General features: G+C 47.1%; 1 protein-coding gene across 1 annotated transcript; it reads left to right on the forward strand.

Moving 5' to 3' along the window:
• Window positions 1-13,042: 13,042 nt before the first annotated feature.
• On the forward strand, window positions 13,043-15,962 carry CITED4 (Cbp/p300 interacting transactivator with Glu/Asp rich carboxy-terminal domain 4). Its single transcript, XM_065421611.1, has 2 exons — window positions 13,043-13,212; window positions 14,015-15,962. Exons 1-2 carry the CDS (start codon window positions 13,043-13,045, stop codon window positions 14,646-14,648), a joined length of 804 nt encoding a protein of 267 aa, XP_065277683.1. The 3' UTR covers window positions 14,649-15,962.
• Window positions 15,963-17,996: the final 2,034 nt, after the last annotated feature.

Here is a 17,996-nt window from a genome sequence, read left to right on the forward strand (position 1 = left end):
GATATAATAGGCATCACAGAAACCTGGTGGACTGAGAGCAATCAATGGGACACAATCATTCCGGGGTACATAATATATCGGAAGGACAGAACAGGTCGTGTAGGGGGGGAGTGGCACTATATGTGAAAGAAAATGTAGAATCAAATGAAGTAAAAATCTTAAGTGAATCCACATGTTCCATAGAATCTCCATGGATAGAAATTTCATGCTCTAATAAGAATATAACATTAGGAATCTATTATAGACCACCTGACCAGGACAGAGATAGTGATGATGAAATGCTAAGGGAAATTAAGAACTCAATAATAGTGGGGGATTTCAATTATCCCCATATTGACTGGGAACATTTCACTTCAGGACGAAATGCAGAGATAAAATTTCTCGATACTTTAAATGACTGCTTCATGGAGCAGCTGGTACGGGAACCCATAAGGGGAGAGGCAACTCTAGATTTAGTCCTGAGTGGAGCACAGGAGCTGGTCCAAGAGGTAACTATAACAGGACCGCTTGGAAATAGTGACCATAATACACTAGCATTCAACATCCCCGTGGTGGGAAGAACATCTCAACAGCCCAACACTGTGGCATTTAATTTCAAAAGGGGGAACTATGCAAAAATGAGGGGGTTAGTTAAACAGAAGTTAAAAAGTACAGTGACTAAAGTGAAATCCCTGCAAGCTGCATGGGCGCTTTTTAAAGACACCATAATAGAGGCCCAACTTCAATGTATACCCCAAATTAAGAAACACAGTAAAAGAACTAAAAAAGAGCCACCGTGGCTTAACAACCATGTAAAAGAAGCAGTGAGAGATAAAAAGACTTCCTTTAAAAAGTGGAAGTCAAATCCTAGTGAGGCAAATAGAAAGGAGCATAAACACTGCCAAATTAAGTGCAAGAATGTAATAAGAAAAGCCACAGAAGAGTTTGAAGAACGGCTAGCCAAAAACTCCAAAGGTAATAAAATGTTTTTTAAGTACATCAGAAGCAGGAAGCCTGCTAAACAACCAGTGGGGCCCCTGGATGATCGAGATACAAAAGGAGCGCTTAAAGATGATAAAGTCATTGCGGAGAAACTAAATGGATTCTTTGCTTCAGTCTTCACGGCTGAGGATGTTAGGGAGATTCCCAAACCTGAGCCGGCTTTCGTAGGTGACAAATCTGAGGAACTGTCACAGATTGAAGTGTCACTAGAGGAGGTTTTGGAATTAATTGATAAACTTAACATTAACAAGTCACCGGGACCAGATGGCATTCACCCAAGAGTTCTGAAAGATCTCAAATGTGAAGTTGCGGAACTATTAACTAAGGTTTGTAACCTGTCCTTTAAATCGGCTTCTGTACCCAATGACTGGAAGATAGCTAATGTAACACCAATATTTAAAAAGGGCTCTAGAGGCAATTACAGACCGGTAAGTCTAACGTCGGTACCGGGCAAATTAGTTGAAACAATAGTTAAGAATAAAATTGTCAGACACATAGAAAAACATAAACTGTTGAGCAATAGTCAACATGGTTTCTGTAAAGGGAAATCGTATCTTACTAATCTATTAGAGTTCTTTGAAGGGGTCGACAAACATGTGGACAAGGGGGATCCAGTGGACATAGTGTACTTAGATTTCCAGAAAGCCTTTGACAAAGTCCCTCACCAAAGGCTCTTATGTAAATTAAGCTGTCATGGGATAAAAGGGAAGGTCCTTTCATGGATTGAGAACTGGTTAAAAGACCGGGAACAAAGGGTAGGAATTAATGGTAAATTCTCAGAATGGTGAGGGGTAACTAGTGGTGTTCCCCAAGGGTCAGTCCTTGGACCAATCCTATTCAACTTATTCATAAATGATCTGGAGAAAGGGGTAAACAGTGAGGTGGCAAAGTTTGCAGATGATACTAGACTGCTCAAGATAGTTAAGACCAAAGCAGACTGTGACGAACTTCAAAAAGATGTCACAAAACTAAGTGATTGGGCAACAAAATGGCAAATGAAATTTAATGTGGATAAATATAAAGTAATGCACATTGGAAAAAATAACCCCAACTATACATACAATATGATGGGGGCTAATTTAGCTAAAACAAGTCAGGAAAAAGATCTTGGCGTCATCGTGGATAGTTCTCTGAAGATGTCCACGCAGTGTGCAGAGGCGGTCAAAAAAGCAAACAGGATGTTAGGAATCATTAAAAAGGGGATAGAGAATAAGACAGAGAATATATTATTGCCCTTATATAAATCGATGGTACGCCCACCTCTTGAATACTGCGTACAGATGTGGTCTCCTCATCTCAAAAAAGATATACTGGCACTAGAAAAGGTTCAGAAAAGGGCAACTAAAATGCTTAGGAATAGGTCCCATATGAGGAGAGATTAAAGAGGCTAGGACTCTTCAGCTTGGAAAAGAGGAGACTAAGGGGGGATATGATAGAGGTATATAAAATCATGAGTGATGTGGAGAAAGTGGATAAGGAAAAGTTATTTACTTATTCCCATAATACAAGAACTAGGGGTCACCAAATGAAATTAATAGGCAGCAGGTTTAAAACAAATACAAGGAAGTTCTTCTTCACGCAGCACACAGTCAACTTGTGGAACTCCTTGCCTGAGGAGGTTGTGAAGGCTAGGACTATAACAGCGTTTAAAAGAGAACTAGATACATTCATGGAGGTTAAGTCCATTAATGGCTATTAGCCAGGATGGGTAAGGAATGGTGTCTCTAGCCTCTGTTTGTCAGAGGATGGAGATGGATGGCAGGAGAGAGATCACTTATAGATTCATAGATTCTAGGACTGGAAGGGACCTCGAGAGGTCATCGAGTCCAGTCCCCTGCCCGCATGGCAGGACCAAATACTGTCTAGACCATCCCTGATAGACATTTATCTAACCTCCTCTTAAATATCTCCAGAGATAGAGATTCCAAAACCACCCTAGGCAATTTATTCCAGTGTTTAACCACCCTGACAGTTAGGAACTTTTTCCTAATGTCCAACCTAGACCTCCCTTGCTGCAGTTTAAACCCATTGCTTCTTGTTCTATCCTTAGAGGCTAAGGTGAACAAGTTTTCTCCCTCCTCCTTATGACACCCTTTTAAATACCTGAAAACTGCTATCATGTCCCCTCTCAGTCTTCTCTTTTCCAAACTAAACAAACCCAATTCTTTCAGCCTTCCTTCATAGGTCATGTTCTCAAGACCTTTAATCATTCTTGTTGCTCTTCTCTGGACCCTTTCCAATTCCTCCACATCTTTTTTGAAATGCGGTGCCCAGAACTGGACACAATACTCCAGCTGAGGCCTAACCAGAGCAGAGTAGAGCGGAAGAATGACTTCTCGTATCCTGCTCACAACACACCTGTTAATACATCCCAGAATCATGTTTGCTTTTTTTGCAACAGCATCACACTGTTGACTCATATTTAGCTTGTGGTCCACTATAACCCCTAGATCCCTTTCTGCCGTACTCCTTCCTAGACAGTCTCTTCCCATTCTGTATGTGTGAAACTGATTTTTTCTTCCTAAGTGGAGCACTTTGCATTTGTCTTTGTTAAACTTCATCCTGTTTACCTCAGACCATTTCTCCAATTTGTCCAGATCATTTTGAATTATGACCCTATCCTCCAAAGCAGTTGCAATCCCTCCCAGTTTGGTATCATCTGCAAATTTAATAACCGTCCTTTCTATGCCAATATCTAAGTCGTTGATGAAGATATTGAACAGAGCCGGTCCCAAAACAGACCCCTGCGGTACCCCACTCGTTATGCCTTTCCAGCAGGATTGGGAACCATTAATAACAACTCTCTGAGTACGGTTATCCAGCCAGTTATGCACCCACCTTATAGTAGCCCCATCTAAATTGTATTTGCCTAGTTTATCGATAAGAATATCATGCGAGACCATATCAAATGCCTTACTAAAGTCTAGGTATACCACATCCACAGCTTCACCCTTATCCACAAGGCTCGTTATCCTATCAAAGAAAGCTATCAGATTGGTTTGACATGATTTGTTCTTTGCAAATCCATGCTGGCTGTTCCCTATCACCTTACCACCTTCCAAGTGTTTGCAGATGATTTCCTTAATTACTTGCTCCATTATCTTCCCTGGCACAGAAGTTAAACTAACTGGTCTGTAGTTTCCTGGGTTGTTTTTATTTCCCTTTTTATAGATGGGCACTATATTTGCCCTTTTCCAGTCTTCTGGAATCTCTCCTGTCTCCCATGATTTTCCAAAGATAATAGCTAGAGGCTCAGATACCTCCTCTATTAGCTCCTTGAGTATTCTAGGATGCATTTCATCAGGCCCTGGTGACTTGCAGGCATCTAACTTTTCTAAGTGATTTTTAACTTGTTCTTTTTTTATTTTATCTGCTAAACCTACCCCCTTCCCATTAGCAGTCACTATGTTAGGCATTCCTTCAGACTTCTCGGTGAAGACCGAAACAAAGAAGTCATTAAGCATCTCTGCCATTTCCAAGTTTCCTGTTACTGTTTCTCCCTCTTCACTAAGCAGTGGGCCTACCCTGTCTTTGGTCTTCCTCTTGCTTCTAATGTATTGATAAAAAGTCTTCTTGTTTCCCTTTATTCCTGTAGCTAGTTTGAGCTCATTTTGTGCCTTTGCCTTTCTAATCTTGCCCCTGCATTCCTGTGTTGTTTGCCTATATTCATCCTTTGTAATCTGTCCTAGTTTCCATTTTTTATATGACTCCTTTTTATTTTTTAGATCATGCAAGATCTCGTGGTTAAGCCAAGGTGGTCTTTTGCCACATTTCCTATCTTTCCTACTCAGCGGAATAGCTTGCTTTTGGGCCCTTAATAGTGTCCCTTTGAAAAACTGCCAACTCTCCTCAGTTGTTTTTCCCCTCAGTCTTGATTCCCATGGGACCTTACCTATCAGCTCTCTGAGCTTACCAAAATCCACCTTCCTGAAATCCATTGTCTCTATTTTGCTGTTCTCCCTTCTACCCTTCCTTAGAATTGCAAACTCTATGATATCATGATCACTTTTACCCAAGCTGCCTTCTACTTTCAAATTCTCAATGAGTTCCTCCCTATTTGTTAAAATCAAATCTAGAACAGCTTCCCCCCTAGTAGCTTTTTCAACCTTCTGAAATAAAAAGTTGTCTGCAATGCAGTCCAAGAATTTGTTGGATAGTCTGTGCCCTGCTGTGTTATTTTCCCAACATATATCCGGATAGTTGAAGTCCCCCATCACCACCAAATCTTGGGCTTTGGATGATTTTGTTAGTTGCTTAAAAAAAGCCTCATCCACCTCTTCCACTTGGTTAGGTGGCCTGTAGTAGACTCCTAGCATGACATCTCCCTTGTTTTTTACCCCTTTTAGCCTAACCCAGAGACTCTCAACACTTCCATCCCCTATGTCCATCTCTACCTCAGTCCAAGTGTGTACATTTTTAATATATAAGGTAACACCTCCTCCCTTTTCCCTGTCTATCCTTCCTGAGCAAGCTGTACCCATCCACACCAACATTCCAATCATGTGTATTATCCCACCAAGTTTCAGTGATGCCAACAATGTCATAGTTGTCTTTATTTATTAGCACTTCCAGTTCTTCCTGCTTATTACCCATACTTCTCGCATTTGTATATAGGCATCTAAGATACTGGTTTGAGCTTTCCTTCCAGTTTTGTCCTGACCCTCCTTTCTCTCTGCCAATATAGCCCACACTCCCTCTCATTTCCGACCCATCTCCCAGGTCTCCACGTTCCCCACTTACCTGTGGGCTTTGCTCACCTGTCCCCGTCGAACCTAGTTTAAAGCCCTCCTCACTAGGTTAGCCAGTCTGTGTCCAAATAGGGTCTTTCCCCTCCTCGAAAGGTGAACGCCCTCTCTGCCTAGCAGTCCTTCCTCGAATAGCATCCCGTGGTCTAGGAAGCCAAAGCCCTCCTGGCGACACCATCTTCGCAGCCAGGCATTCACCTCCATGATGCATCTGTCTCTGCCCGGGCCCCTACCTTTGGCAGGAAGAATCGAAGAGAATACCACCTGCGCTCCAAACTCCTTCACCCGTACTCCCAGAGCCCTGTAGTCACTCTTGATCCGCTCAGTGTCACACCGTGCAGTATCATTTGTGCCCACATGGATGAGTAGCATGGGGTAGTAGTCAGAGGGCTGGATAATCCTCGACAATGCCTCCGTAACGTCTCAGATACGGGCTCCCAGCAGGCAGCATACCTCCCGAGATGAAATGTCAGGGCGACAGATGGGAGCCTCCGTCCCCCTCAGCAGAGAGTCTCCGACCACCACTACCCTACGTTTCCTATTCGCAGTGGTGGCAGCAGACCTCCCAGCCTTAGGGGTACAAGGCTTCTCCTCCTTTACTGTAGGGGGTGATTCCTTCTTTCCTGTATCAAGAAAAGCATAACAGTTACCTATTACCACGGCGGGAGGGTTCGGAGCAGGGGTGGAGCACTGCCTGCTGCCAGAAGTAACCAGCTGCCAGTGTCCACCCTGAGCCATCTCCTCCTCCACCAGTGGTGTATCAGCAGTCCTGTGTACTGGGACAGCTACCTCAGCTGTCTCCACATGGACACTGTCCAGGAATTGCTCGTGGATTCGGATGCTCCTCAACCTAGCCACCTCCTCCTGTAGCTCTCCCACCTGCTGCCTGAGAGATTCCACCAGCAGGCACCTTTCACATTGGATGGTCCCCCCCAGCCTGGATATCAGTAAGTGGAAATTGCAAGTTACAGTCTCTGCAAAACCACACCAGGATCTGGGTAGAAGCATCCATGCTCAGGCACTGTGTCTGGCTACAGGCGCAGGTGGAGGAGACAGAAGCAGTGCTGGCACAGGTGTTGCGGGTCTTCCTAACCATCGTGAGCCTCCCTCTGTCAAACTCCCGTCTGCAGCCCCCTGCCCGCTGAAAGGGTTGTTTAAGCAAGAAGTTTTGAATGTAGTTGGTTTATAGGTTTTAAGGGGAATAAAGGGAAAACAGATAGAACCGGCAAGGGACCCTCGCCCCCTTCCCAACTCCCTTGCAAAACTCCCTGTTAGCAGCCCCTGTTCGCAAAAGCTCCCTGGTCGCTTGTGCGCTGCTTTATAAAGCCCTGGCCTGTATGAATGCCCCGCCCACTGATTAAGGCTCAGCCACTTACCAGAGGCTTCTAGCTTTCAAACCTTCCTTTGAAGCTCACAGCTTCCAACTGCCAGCCACAGCACACGGTCCTTCAAACAACCAACCAAACAGACTGACAAACACAAGCTCAGCACACAGCAAGTAACCCCCAAACACAAACAAACACACACTACAGACAGTCACTTACCCCAAGGGTGCTGTATTGCTCCTCCTTCACCTGGAGAACTCCCTTGCGAAACTCCCTGTTACCAGCCCCTGTTCGCATTGATCATTGCCTGTTAGGTCCACTCCCTCTGGGGCACCTGGCATGGGCCACTGTCGCTAGACAGGATACTGGGCTAGATGGGCCTTTGGTCTGACCCAGTACGGCCGGTCTTATGTTCTTATGTTATGTACACTAATGGGAGCTACGGGGGCGGTGCCTGCGGGCAGAGGCTGCACAAGGAGCTAGGAGCTGAGGGAGGGGAGTTTCTGTCACCCTTCCGGGGAGCCCCCCCAAGCAAGTACTGCCCTGCAACCCAATCCCTAGCCCTGAGCCCCCCACACACCCAAACTCCTGCTGCTGGGGGTCAGGGGGGCCCGAGACTGCCCCAGCAGCAGCCAGTGTGACTGGCCCAGGGGCTGCCCGAGCTGCTCAGCTACAGACGTCACGGAGGTCACAGAAAGTCATGGAATCAATCTGTGATTTCCGTGACAAACACGGAGCCTTAGAGGGATAAAAGGGAAGGTCCTCTAACGGATCAGTAACTGGTTAAAAGATAGGAAACAAAGGGTAGGAATAAATGGTCAGTTTTCAGAATGAAGAGAGGTAAATAGTGGTGTCTCCCAGGGGTCTGTACTGGGACCAGTCCTATTCAACATATTCATAAATGATCTGGAAAAAGGGATTAACCCCTAGAATGATGGGGTCTAAATTAGCTGTTACCATTCAAGAAAGAGATCTTGGAGTTATTGTGGATAATTCTCTGAAAACATCCACTCAATGTGCAACAGCAGTCAAAAAAGCCAACAGAATGTTGGGAATAATCAATAAAGGGACAGATAAAACAGAAAATATCATATTGCCTCTATATAAATCCATGATACACCCACATCTTGAATACTGCATGCAGATGTGGTCGCCCCATCTCAAAAAAGATATATTGGAATTGGAAAAGGTTCAGAAGAGGGCAATAAAAATTATTAGGAGTATGGAACAGCTTCCATATGAGGAGAGATTAATAAGTCTGGGACTTTTCAGCTTGGAAAAGAGACGACTGAGTGGGGATATAATACAGGTCTATAAAATCATGACTGGTGTGGAGAAAGTAAATAAAGAAGTATTATTTACTCCTTTTCATAACACAAGAACTAGGGGTCACCAAATGAAATTTATAGGCAGGTTTAAAACAAACAAAAGGAAGTATTTCTTCACACAATGCACAGTCAACCTGTGGAACTCCTTGCCAGAGGATGTTGTGAAGGCCAAGACTATAACAGGTTAAAAAAAAAACTAGATAAATTCATGGAGGATAGGTCCATCAATGGCTAGTAGCCAGGATGGGCAGGGATGGTGTCCCTAGCCTCTGTTTGCCAGAAGCTGGGAATGGGCGACAGGCTGGACCACTTGATGAGTACCTGTTCTGTTCATTCCCTCTGGGAATCCTAGTATGGCCATTCTTATATTCTTATGTTGTGCCAGACCGTATGCATTTCCCGGGGGGGTTCTCACTCAGCCGAGAACATTCTCATTGAGATGAATGGGCCACTTCACCCCTCTCCTATTATCCTATACTAAACAGACTTGTGCAGAGACTCTTCCCCCCCCATGCTCCCCTCCACTCCCCACTGGTGTCCCCAGCTGGTAAATGTGCTCCTCACAGCCTACCAGTCACCACCTTCCCTCCTCCCCATGACCTCTCTTGCCTCCTGAGGCATGGAGGGGCCAGAAGGAGGGGAGAGTTGGTAGCTGAGTGTCAGTGAGGTGTTCCCAGAGAGATCCCTCATCCCCCACCCCCCCTTACAGGTGCCCTTCAGCCATGCCTCCCTTACTACCTCCACTTCCTCAAAAAACAAGGGAAATTCACTTTCTAAAAAATCAGAGTTAAGGTTAACTAATAGTGCCTTGTTCCCTTTCAGAACATCAAATACTTTAAAAACTAGGAAATAAAGAGTTACAATAAAACAAACACAAATCTCTGAAAACTAGAAAATACAGAAATATGGTAATATCTCTCCCACATAACCTCCCACACATAACCTTAACTATGCCTCTTTTCAGTCATTCCCCAACCCATTCCTCTCAGAGGACTGTATCCTTCCAGCGCAAGTAGAAGACAGTGGGGAAAGTTCACATGAGTAGTGTGGGGAGAAACTCTTAGGCCTTTTGCAGAGGGGTAGAATTAAGCTTATGTGGAGGTGTGGTGTGGGGGACTGTAACTCTTCAGTTCCTAGCTTTCAGAGATTTAAGCATAGGTGTTACTGGACATTCTGGAAGGGCACAAGACTGCCGGTCAACCTGAACTCTGCATTAACCACATTTTTTGACCATGAATATATACATAGGCCTCAATGTTGCAGCTTATCACATGTGCAGACTTCTGCTTCTTCATGGATACCCATTCAAGTAGCTCTGTATGGACACAGGGGTCCGCCCACATGGGTGTGTGTGTGTGAGAGAGGAGAGAGAGAGAGAGAGAGATACTTAACATGTTTATAAAGGCAAGTTTGGACACTCCCCACATACTAGGCTACAAACCTTTGTTCTTTACTCTAGGCTGATCCCTAGGGTGTGTGGGTGTATGTGGGTGTTTGTGCAGAGATGTATGTGTGTGTAGGTATGAGTATTTATTGAATTTATAAAATGCACTTGTCAAAATCTCTAAGGTAAAAAAACAATCATTATATAATTAAATTAAACAACTGACTCATTGTCAATTAGAGGACTGACAATCGCACACCTCCAAACAACATCTGAAACCCATCCCAAACACCTGGTAAGGCAAAAGCCTGTGTAAACAAAAGTCTTTGCAACATGTCCCAAAGGTCAATAACCCTGGGCTCTGTTGCATGAGTGGGGGGTATGTTTAAAAGTTATTGGCTTTTCACAGAAAATAAACAACCCCAGATGCTTAAGTCTTTGGCTGCTGGCTCATGTGCCTTATCTGATCTGAACTGTTAGAAAGAACAATTATAATAATAATAATAATAATTAAAAATAAAATAAAAATAATATAGTAAGAGAGAGAGAATGCATGGTAAGCATTTGTAAGTCAAGAATACCAAAGTTAAGGTTGCCAGTACATGCTGTCCCTTTATGACACAGCCTTTTCCAACGTTTAATTTTTCAAATAACACAGTTAAATAACAACCTTTGATACACTGGTCTAGCATTTCCTCTTTCAGTTCAACAGTCCAGAGGATCATTAATACACAAGATGTACAGTATAATCTATGCATATTCAAGAAGCACCTTACAAGACTGTAGAAGAATCTGTCTGTTAATATTGTAGTATCTGAGTAACAGCCTGTAACTATGTGGTTAAAGGCTGTATTGTGCAAGCAAGGAGGAGAGTTAAATTCGGGCAAGTAAGCTTAACTTTGCCATTTCCTGCTTTTCCACAGCCTAAACATGCAACATAAATGTCCTTCTGACTTTGTTTTTTTAATGGCATTTCCTAGGTTCCTTAAAAAGACAAAAATAGAAAAAAGCAATTTTTACATTTGGAGTTATTTAGCCAGGCAGTAAGGCCAGAGCCGGGCTGCCTTGGTGTGTCAGGGTATGTTCCTGGCATATGGTGCACCAATGTAGTGGGTAGCGGTATGAGGACCATATGAATGGTGTGGACTGCACCCTCAACAAGTTTGCAGATGACACTAAATTGGGAGGAGTGGTAGATTCATTGGAGGTAGATACAGAGGGACCTAAACAAATTAGAGGATTGGGCCAAAAGAAATCTGATTAGGCTCAACAAGGACAAGTGAAGAGTCCTGCACTTAGGACGGAAGAATCTCATGCACTGCTACAGACTAAGGACCGAATGGCTAGGCAGCAGTTCTACAGAAAAGGACCTAAGGGTTACAGTGGATGAGAAGCTGGATATGAGTCAACAGTGTGCCCTTGTTGCCAAGAAGGCAAACGGCATTTTGGGCTGTATAAGTAGGGGCATTGCTAGCAGATCGAGGGACGTGATCATTCCCCTCTATTTGGCATTGGTGAGGCCTCATCTGGAGTACTGTGTCCAGTTTTGGGCACCACACTGCAAGAAGGATGTGGAAAAATTGGAAGGAGTCCAGCGGAGGGCAACAAAAATGATTAGGAGGCTGGAGCACATGACTTATGAGGAGAGGCTGAGGGAACTGGGGTTGTTTAGTCTGCAGAAGAGAAGAATGAGGGGGGATTTGATAACTGCTTTCAACTACCTGAAAGGGGGTTCCAAAGAGGATGGATCTAGACTGTTCTCAGTGGTACCAGATGACAGAAAAAGAAGTCTTGCATCTGAAGAAGTGAGGTTCTTACCCACGAAAGCTTATGCTCCCAATACTTCTGTTAGTCTTAAAGGTGCCACAGGACCCTCTGTTGCTTTTTACAGAAAAAGAAGTAATGGTCTCAAGTTGCAGTGGGGGAGGTTTAGGTTGGATATTAGGAAAAACTATTTCACTAGGAGGGTGGTGAAGCACTGGAATGGGTTACCTAGTGAGGTGGTGGAATCTCCTTCCTTAGAGGTTTTTAAGGTCAGGCTTGACAAAGCCCTGGCTGGCATGATTTAGTTGGGGATTGGCCCTGCTTTGAGCAGGGGTTGGACTAGATGACCTCCTGTAGTCCCTTCCAACCCTGATATTCTATGATTCATTGAGCAGTGGATCTTTGCTCATTCACTGTTTCTTAGGAGATTCCCCCTGCTTCTCCCAACCCCCAAGGTCCCTCTCTGCCCTCCCCTTCCCCCACTCCCCTAATCTCCAGCTCCGCTCTCCCTTCCCGCGAGGAATGGTATAAAGGGTTTATTGGAATTTTGGGGCTGGTGAACTGCACGCAGGTGGCGAAGCCACCCAAATGGATGCCAAAGGGACTCTTTGTGCTGCACCACATCAGTGTGTATTCTGCACATGCCACAGAAACGCTGCTTTAGGAATGTTTTAGAGAGTTTTTAAATTGTTTTGCGGACTATTCCCATATTCTTCCCCCTGCAGAAGGCGGCAGGCTCCGGGGAGAAGGAAATTTTCAACCAATAGTTCCAATCCCCTTCACTGGCTTCTCCACACGGAACAGCTCAAGCTCTCCCTGCCAGCAGGGGGGAGGAGCAAGTGCAGCGTTAGCAGAGCTGTGACATGTCTCGGGAGTCTCAAAGGACGCCCGCCTGGCCGGGGCTATGGCCCCCCAGCCCTGGGGCGGGGAGAAGGGACGCTTCCTGCCGTCAGGCTGCGGGCAAGGCGCATGCGCAGTGCCGTTGAGCACAGCCCTAGGCCTGCCTCCCCCTTTCTGGGCACCCCACCACCGGCTGCGAAGGGAAATGGCCCCCGGGGCTCCTAGCGACCATCTTGTTGCAGCCGCTTCCCTGGCAGGAGTCGGGCCCTGCCTCCATCCCCGCCGGCCGGCAATGGCCATCTGCTGTCCGCGGCTCCGGGCTCCCCGCGGTAACTCTCCGCAGGCCCGGGCCAGCTCGTGCTCTGTACAGCTCGCCCGCCGCGCGGTCTAACGGGAGAAGCTCGCTAGGGCCGCCCCACGCTCGGCAGCGGGCCGCTTTATCCGCGGGACGCGCCGGCCCGAGCCCTGGACAGCCGGGGAGTCTGCGCAGCAGGACACGCCCCCCGCGCGAGCGGGGCGGGCGGGAAAAGGAGGGGCTCGGCCCGAGGCGGCCCCGGCGAACTCCGCCCACTGCGCTACGATCGCCAGCCCCGCCCCGCCCCGCTCCGAGTCCACACACAACAGGGGCGGAGCTAATCTCTCCGCGGGCCCACCTGACGCGACAGCTGTGCACCAATGGCGGGCGAGGGGCGGGGCTCTGGGCCCCGCCCCTCCTTTTGCGTATATAAGGCTGTCGCGGCAGGCCGGGCGCTGGTGACGGTGATCGTAAGGAGCTGCAGGGCGGGTGTCGCTGGTGCTGCCGCTGCTGGCCGGGGTGTCTGCGCCCCTCGGCGCGCCGCGCTCGGGTACGTGGCCGGCGTTGTCTGATGGTTAGCGCGGCTTAGTGACCGCGCGGGGCGGGAGGCGAGCTGCGCGGGCTCTCGGGCGGGTTCGGCCGCGGGGCTCCGCACACCCAGGGCGGGCTGTAGCTGGCCGCGGCGTCGCTTGCCGAGACCCCGCGAAGGAGGGTCCCGGTGCTGCCGGGCGCAGCCTCTGGGGGACCCTGTGGAGGCGCCGGGGTCTCTGTCGAGCTGCCCCATCCCGTGCTCCTGCAGCGCCGCTGGAGGGGGTCCTCGGCGCCCCCTCCCGGGCAGAGCCGAGCAGCTCGGCGCTGGTGTCTGCCGTGCCGCGAGGGGCAGCTCGCCGCTTCTGTGCCCCGCTCCTAGGGCTGCGGGAGACGGGTCCCGCCGGCTGCTCCGTGTGGCCGCCCGGCCCGCAGCCCCGGCAGGGGCAGACAGTGGACGGGGGACCCTGCCAAGTTGGCTTCGCCCCGAAGCGGGTTAACAAAGGGTTCTTGCAAACGCGGCCTTGGCTGAGCTCAGCCCAGCCATTACAGGCTGGGGCTGGGGCATGAGGGCCAGCGAGTGCAGGTGACCAGCCCAGGAGATCGGGCTCGTTAAAGGGGGCTGGCTGGGTAGTGGTGACCCAGACAGAGACACTAGTGATGACAGCTTCTCCATGGGCAGGTCCCTGGCCCTTCTCTCCCAGGACCCAGGTTACATGGCAGCCCTGGATGGAGGGCTCACAGTGCAGTCTCCTTGGAAGAAGGGAAGTGGGTAGAAGCTACCTTTCCCTAGCAGCACCTCAAACCTTCTTCTTGCCTTGCAGTGACCTCCTCACAATGGCAGATCACATGATGATGTCGATGAACCATGGAGTTAATGGGCTCCAGAATTACCGCATGGGAATGAATGGGCTGCAGGGACCCCCCCAGCATGGGCAGCATGTGCTAAGGACTCTACCTACAACCAACCAGATGATGCAGTATGGAGGGGCCAGCATGGATGGGAGCATGAGGCCAAGACCCAATATCAATGGACAAATGGGCCACCATCAAATGCCTAACACTATGATGTTCAACAGTCCGAGCCAGCAGCAGCAGCAATACATGGGGCCTGTAGGCACTCAGCAGCTTATGGCCAGCATGCACTTACAGAAACTCAACACCCAGTATCAAGGGCACCCTCTAATGGGCATGAGCAATGGTCCCATGGCAGCAGGTGCACAGCAGTACAGAGTGGTGCCCAGCCAGCACCCTGGCATGCAGCACATGCCCTCACCAGCTCTGACCTTGAATGTTATGGACACTGATCTCATAGATGAGGAGGTCTTGACGTCTCTGGTCCAGGAACTGGGTTTGGACCGGATTCAGGAGCTGCCTGAGCTCTTCTTGGGACAGAATGAATTTGACTTCATTTCAGACTTTGTCAGCAAACAGCAGTCCAGTGCCATCAGCTGCTGAGGGGCTTGGGGCTCAGCCTTTTTCTCTTGGTGGCTTGATTTCCCCCACTCCCCCTCTTTCCCACCACCTCCCCAAAAACAATCCTTGGATGCTGATGGCTTGCACTGGATTGCTTTCTCTTTTCCGTGTGGGAGTTATTTTTCTTGTTTTGGGAATGGGATGGGGAGGAAGGTTCTGGTGACCCAGACAGAGTGAAGATGAAATCTTGCTGTAGGATCATCCTAAATGGCATGGACCAGTTTTGTCTTCAGCCGAAACAATGGACTACTTCAAGTGACACTCCTGACTTTCCATGTCTAGGCTTCCAAGTGCCAGGGTAGAAGGACAGCGCGGTGCTGCTGCCACTAGTGAGATTGTTCTAGGTTCTGGCATTGCCAGTGAAGTTCACAAACTTTATTTGTGATTAAAATCCTGTAATGGCTTGTGTGTCTGAACCGCCACTATCTCACATCGCAACGAGGGGCTTCGGTTTGGGTTGTGTTGTTGCTGGCTTTTTGTCTTAAAATCAAATCCCTTCCTTCCCCACAATACTAAGATGTTTAATCTTCCTTTTCTACTTTGACTCAAAAAGGGATCACTTCCCCTTCCACCAGGTTATTGCTATTTTATTGTCTTAGCTGCACAAAATGTCCTTCTGGGGAGGGTGATGTATACGTATGTGCCTAAACCTCTGTAGAATTTGGATCTTTTAACTTGTACAGCGAATCAACTGTAAAACTACTAAGTGTTCAGACTAATTCAGATGCAAGGCTTAAAGCTGCAGTCAAACTCCATTTTCTCTGCCTCTGAAACCAAATAAAATCCATGTAATTGTATATTCCTGGCCTAATCTTATTTATTCTTTTTCTAATCATTATTTATTAGAAAGGGCTCCATTCGTTATTTGGTTTTGAGACTGTTGGGAATGACTAAAGGGCTTACTGCAGTTTTAAGATGCTGGCTTTTTAAAAAGGACTGGAACAGCTACATGTTTCTTCCAAACAGCCATGCACAAGGTTTTCAGCAGCATAATTTTGTGATGAATATGTAGGTCCTTGTAAACCAAACCCCACCCCCCCCTCCCTGATGTGATAAAGGATGACTTGACTTTTAATTACATTTAACCTTTTCTGAGCAATGTAAAAGCTAGTGGGTTTTTGTTTCCTCTCCTGTCTCTTGTTTCCAGGCGCTTTGGAAAGTGGAAAGCTCATTGTGTCAACTTTTAGTTGCTACTGCCCCCTGCTGCTGAGAGTACATGGCAGCACATCATTGTTGATCAATGAAGTGAGAATGTACAGATTAATTTTCAAATAAAAGCTAAAACTCTTAAGTGACGAGCTTGCTTGGTGGTTTGTTTAATCAGATGTGCCTGAGATAGGGTTGCCAACTTTGGCTGGCTGTATTCTTGGAGGTGTCATCAGATGACACAATCTTTAATTAAAGATTAATCTTTAATGCCTGGAGACTCCAGGACAATCTTGAAGGGTTGGCAACCCTAGTCTGAGACCATGTCGGGCGCTGTCCAACAGCTGTGTACAAGGAGAGCTGCATATTGATGTCTGGGCTTTGGAGTGGGTCCCTCAGTGTCTGTCTAGACAGTCAATATTACAATGACGGGACTGCTCATGGCTTAAATTCCCAGGACTATTTGAGCCATTAAAGCTTAATCTAAAGGGGGGGGGGGGGTCTGCACCCTCTCTAACTGCATTAGTAGCAGGGATTGCAGCTTCGGCACTGCACTGGTGTTTGACTAAAAGGTGGATTACTCACATGGGCAAACTACCCTCATGCAGACAAGCTGGAAGGGTCTGGAGATGAGGGGCTGGTGCCTTGTTCTTACACTTCCGTTGGGCTCTCCCATAATTGCTTGCCCTGCATGGGCTAGACTTCCCGGATTCACAAACCAGCAGCTCCTGTGAGAACAAAAGACTCCACATCCCCTCCACCCTGCTGGCTAGGAGCTGTGACTATCCTGCTGCTCTGACAGTGCTTCATTCTTTAACCCCCTCTCCCCTCCTGTAAAATACCAATTGGATGCTGCTGGCGTGCCACTTCATACACTAAATTGTGTAGTGATTTATCAATCTTTCCCAGAATGCTCAGTGAGGGGAAAGAAATTTTCTCCTTCTAGGCTTGTGCTGAATGTTAATGGGAAAGCCCTTAGGAGTTGTAGGTGCCTGGACCTAAGGTGTCTGCCAACGGCATGGTACAGAGCCTCTGGAAAAGCACTTTGGGGCAGTTGCTGATTGGACAGAATGGCAGAGGCTTCAATCAGAGCAGGAGAGATGACTATTGACTGAACTGACATGCACTTAATGTGCCACCTGGTTAGGAATAAAGCTCTCTACACATCCTCCAAAATCCTGGGCTTCAGGAACACTCAGTGCTGCCCTTTAGTACAGAGACTGGGGGTGCTACCTACTCTCACAGCCACACTTGCGGGAGACTCCTCAGCATGAGACTAGCCAGGTAGTAAGAAGTTAACAAATAAATGAAACTGGCCGTTTCCCAGACATAACAGATGTTCCCCTAGAAGAAGTACAGGGGCTGGTGAGAGAATAAATGCCATGAATGCTAGTTACAAACCAAAGTGTCTTAATTTACTATTCATACATTCTCTATGCCCCATGGAAACTATCACTAAATATTCCAGAAACAACCTAACTCCCTCCCCCTCTGCTACCTGTGGGGGGTAATACTAGTGCTCTTTTGTATGTCCATCAGAGTGAGCTTGATGTATAAGGCTGAATAATAATGCAAATACAGCATGCCATCTCATAGTACATGTCTGGGGAAAGTGAGGTCCTGGTTATGTATCAATAGTGGATACAGCTGTAATAGAATGGCTTCATAATTTGATAAAACATGAATATGCATTAGAGGGGTATGCAATGCACTGTGAAAGGTACTGGTTTTAGTTCTGATTCTAGTTTGATTCAAGACAACTGATGTTACTGCTGATATTGTATAAATCAGCCATTAAACTGAGTTTTAGCTCTTGGGAGCAAGTCCTAGTAGTTGAAGTTAAGATTGTTTCAGAAACAATTTTCACACAAGTTTAAATCTCACAGTGAACATATACACCTGAAGGGTACATTTACAAGCTTTTAATGCCTTCGATTTAAGGGCCAGAAGGGACCAGTCTGACCTAAATAGCCCAGCCCAGAGAACCTTACCCAGCAGTTCCTATATGGAGCCCATAATGGCTGGCTGAATTAGTGTAAAGGTAACATTTTGGTCTCTTTTTAATGTTCATCTTTAGCTTTGAGTTTGTGAAGTTCTCTGGGATGGTCCTTTTAGTGCATTTGTGTTTCTTTAACCCAGACTCCTGCAGACCTCACCAACTCCATAGGAACTACTGCAATGCAG

Source organism: Emys orbicularis, chromosome 23, assembly GCF_028017835.1.
Source record: "Emys orbicularis isolate rEmyOrb1 chromosome 23, rEmyOrb1.hap1, whole genome shotgun sequence".
NCBI lineage: Eukaryota > Metazoa > Chordata > Testudines > Emydidae > Emys > Emys orbicularis.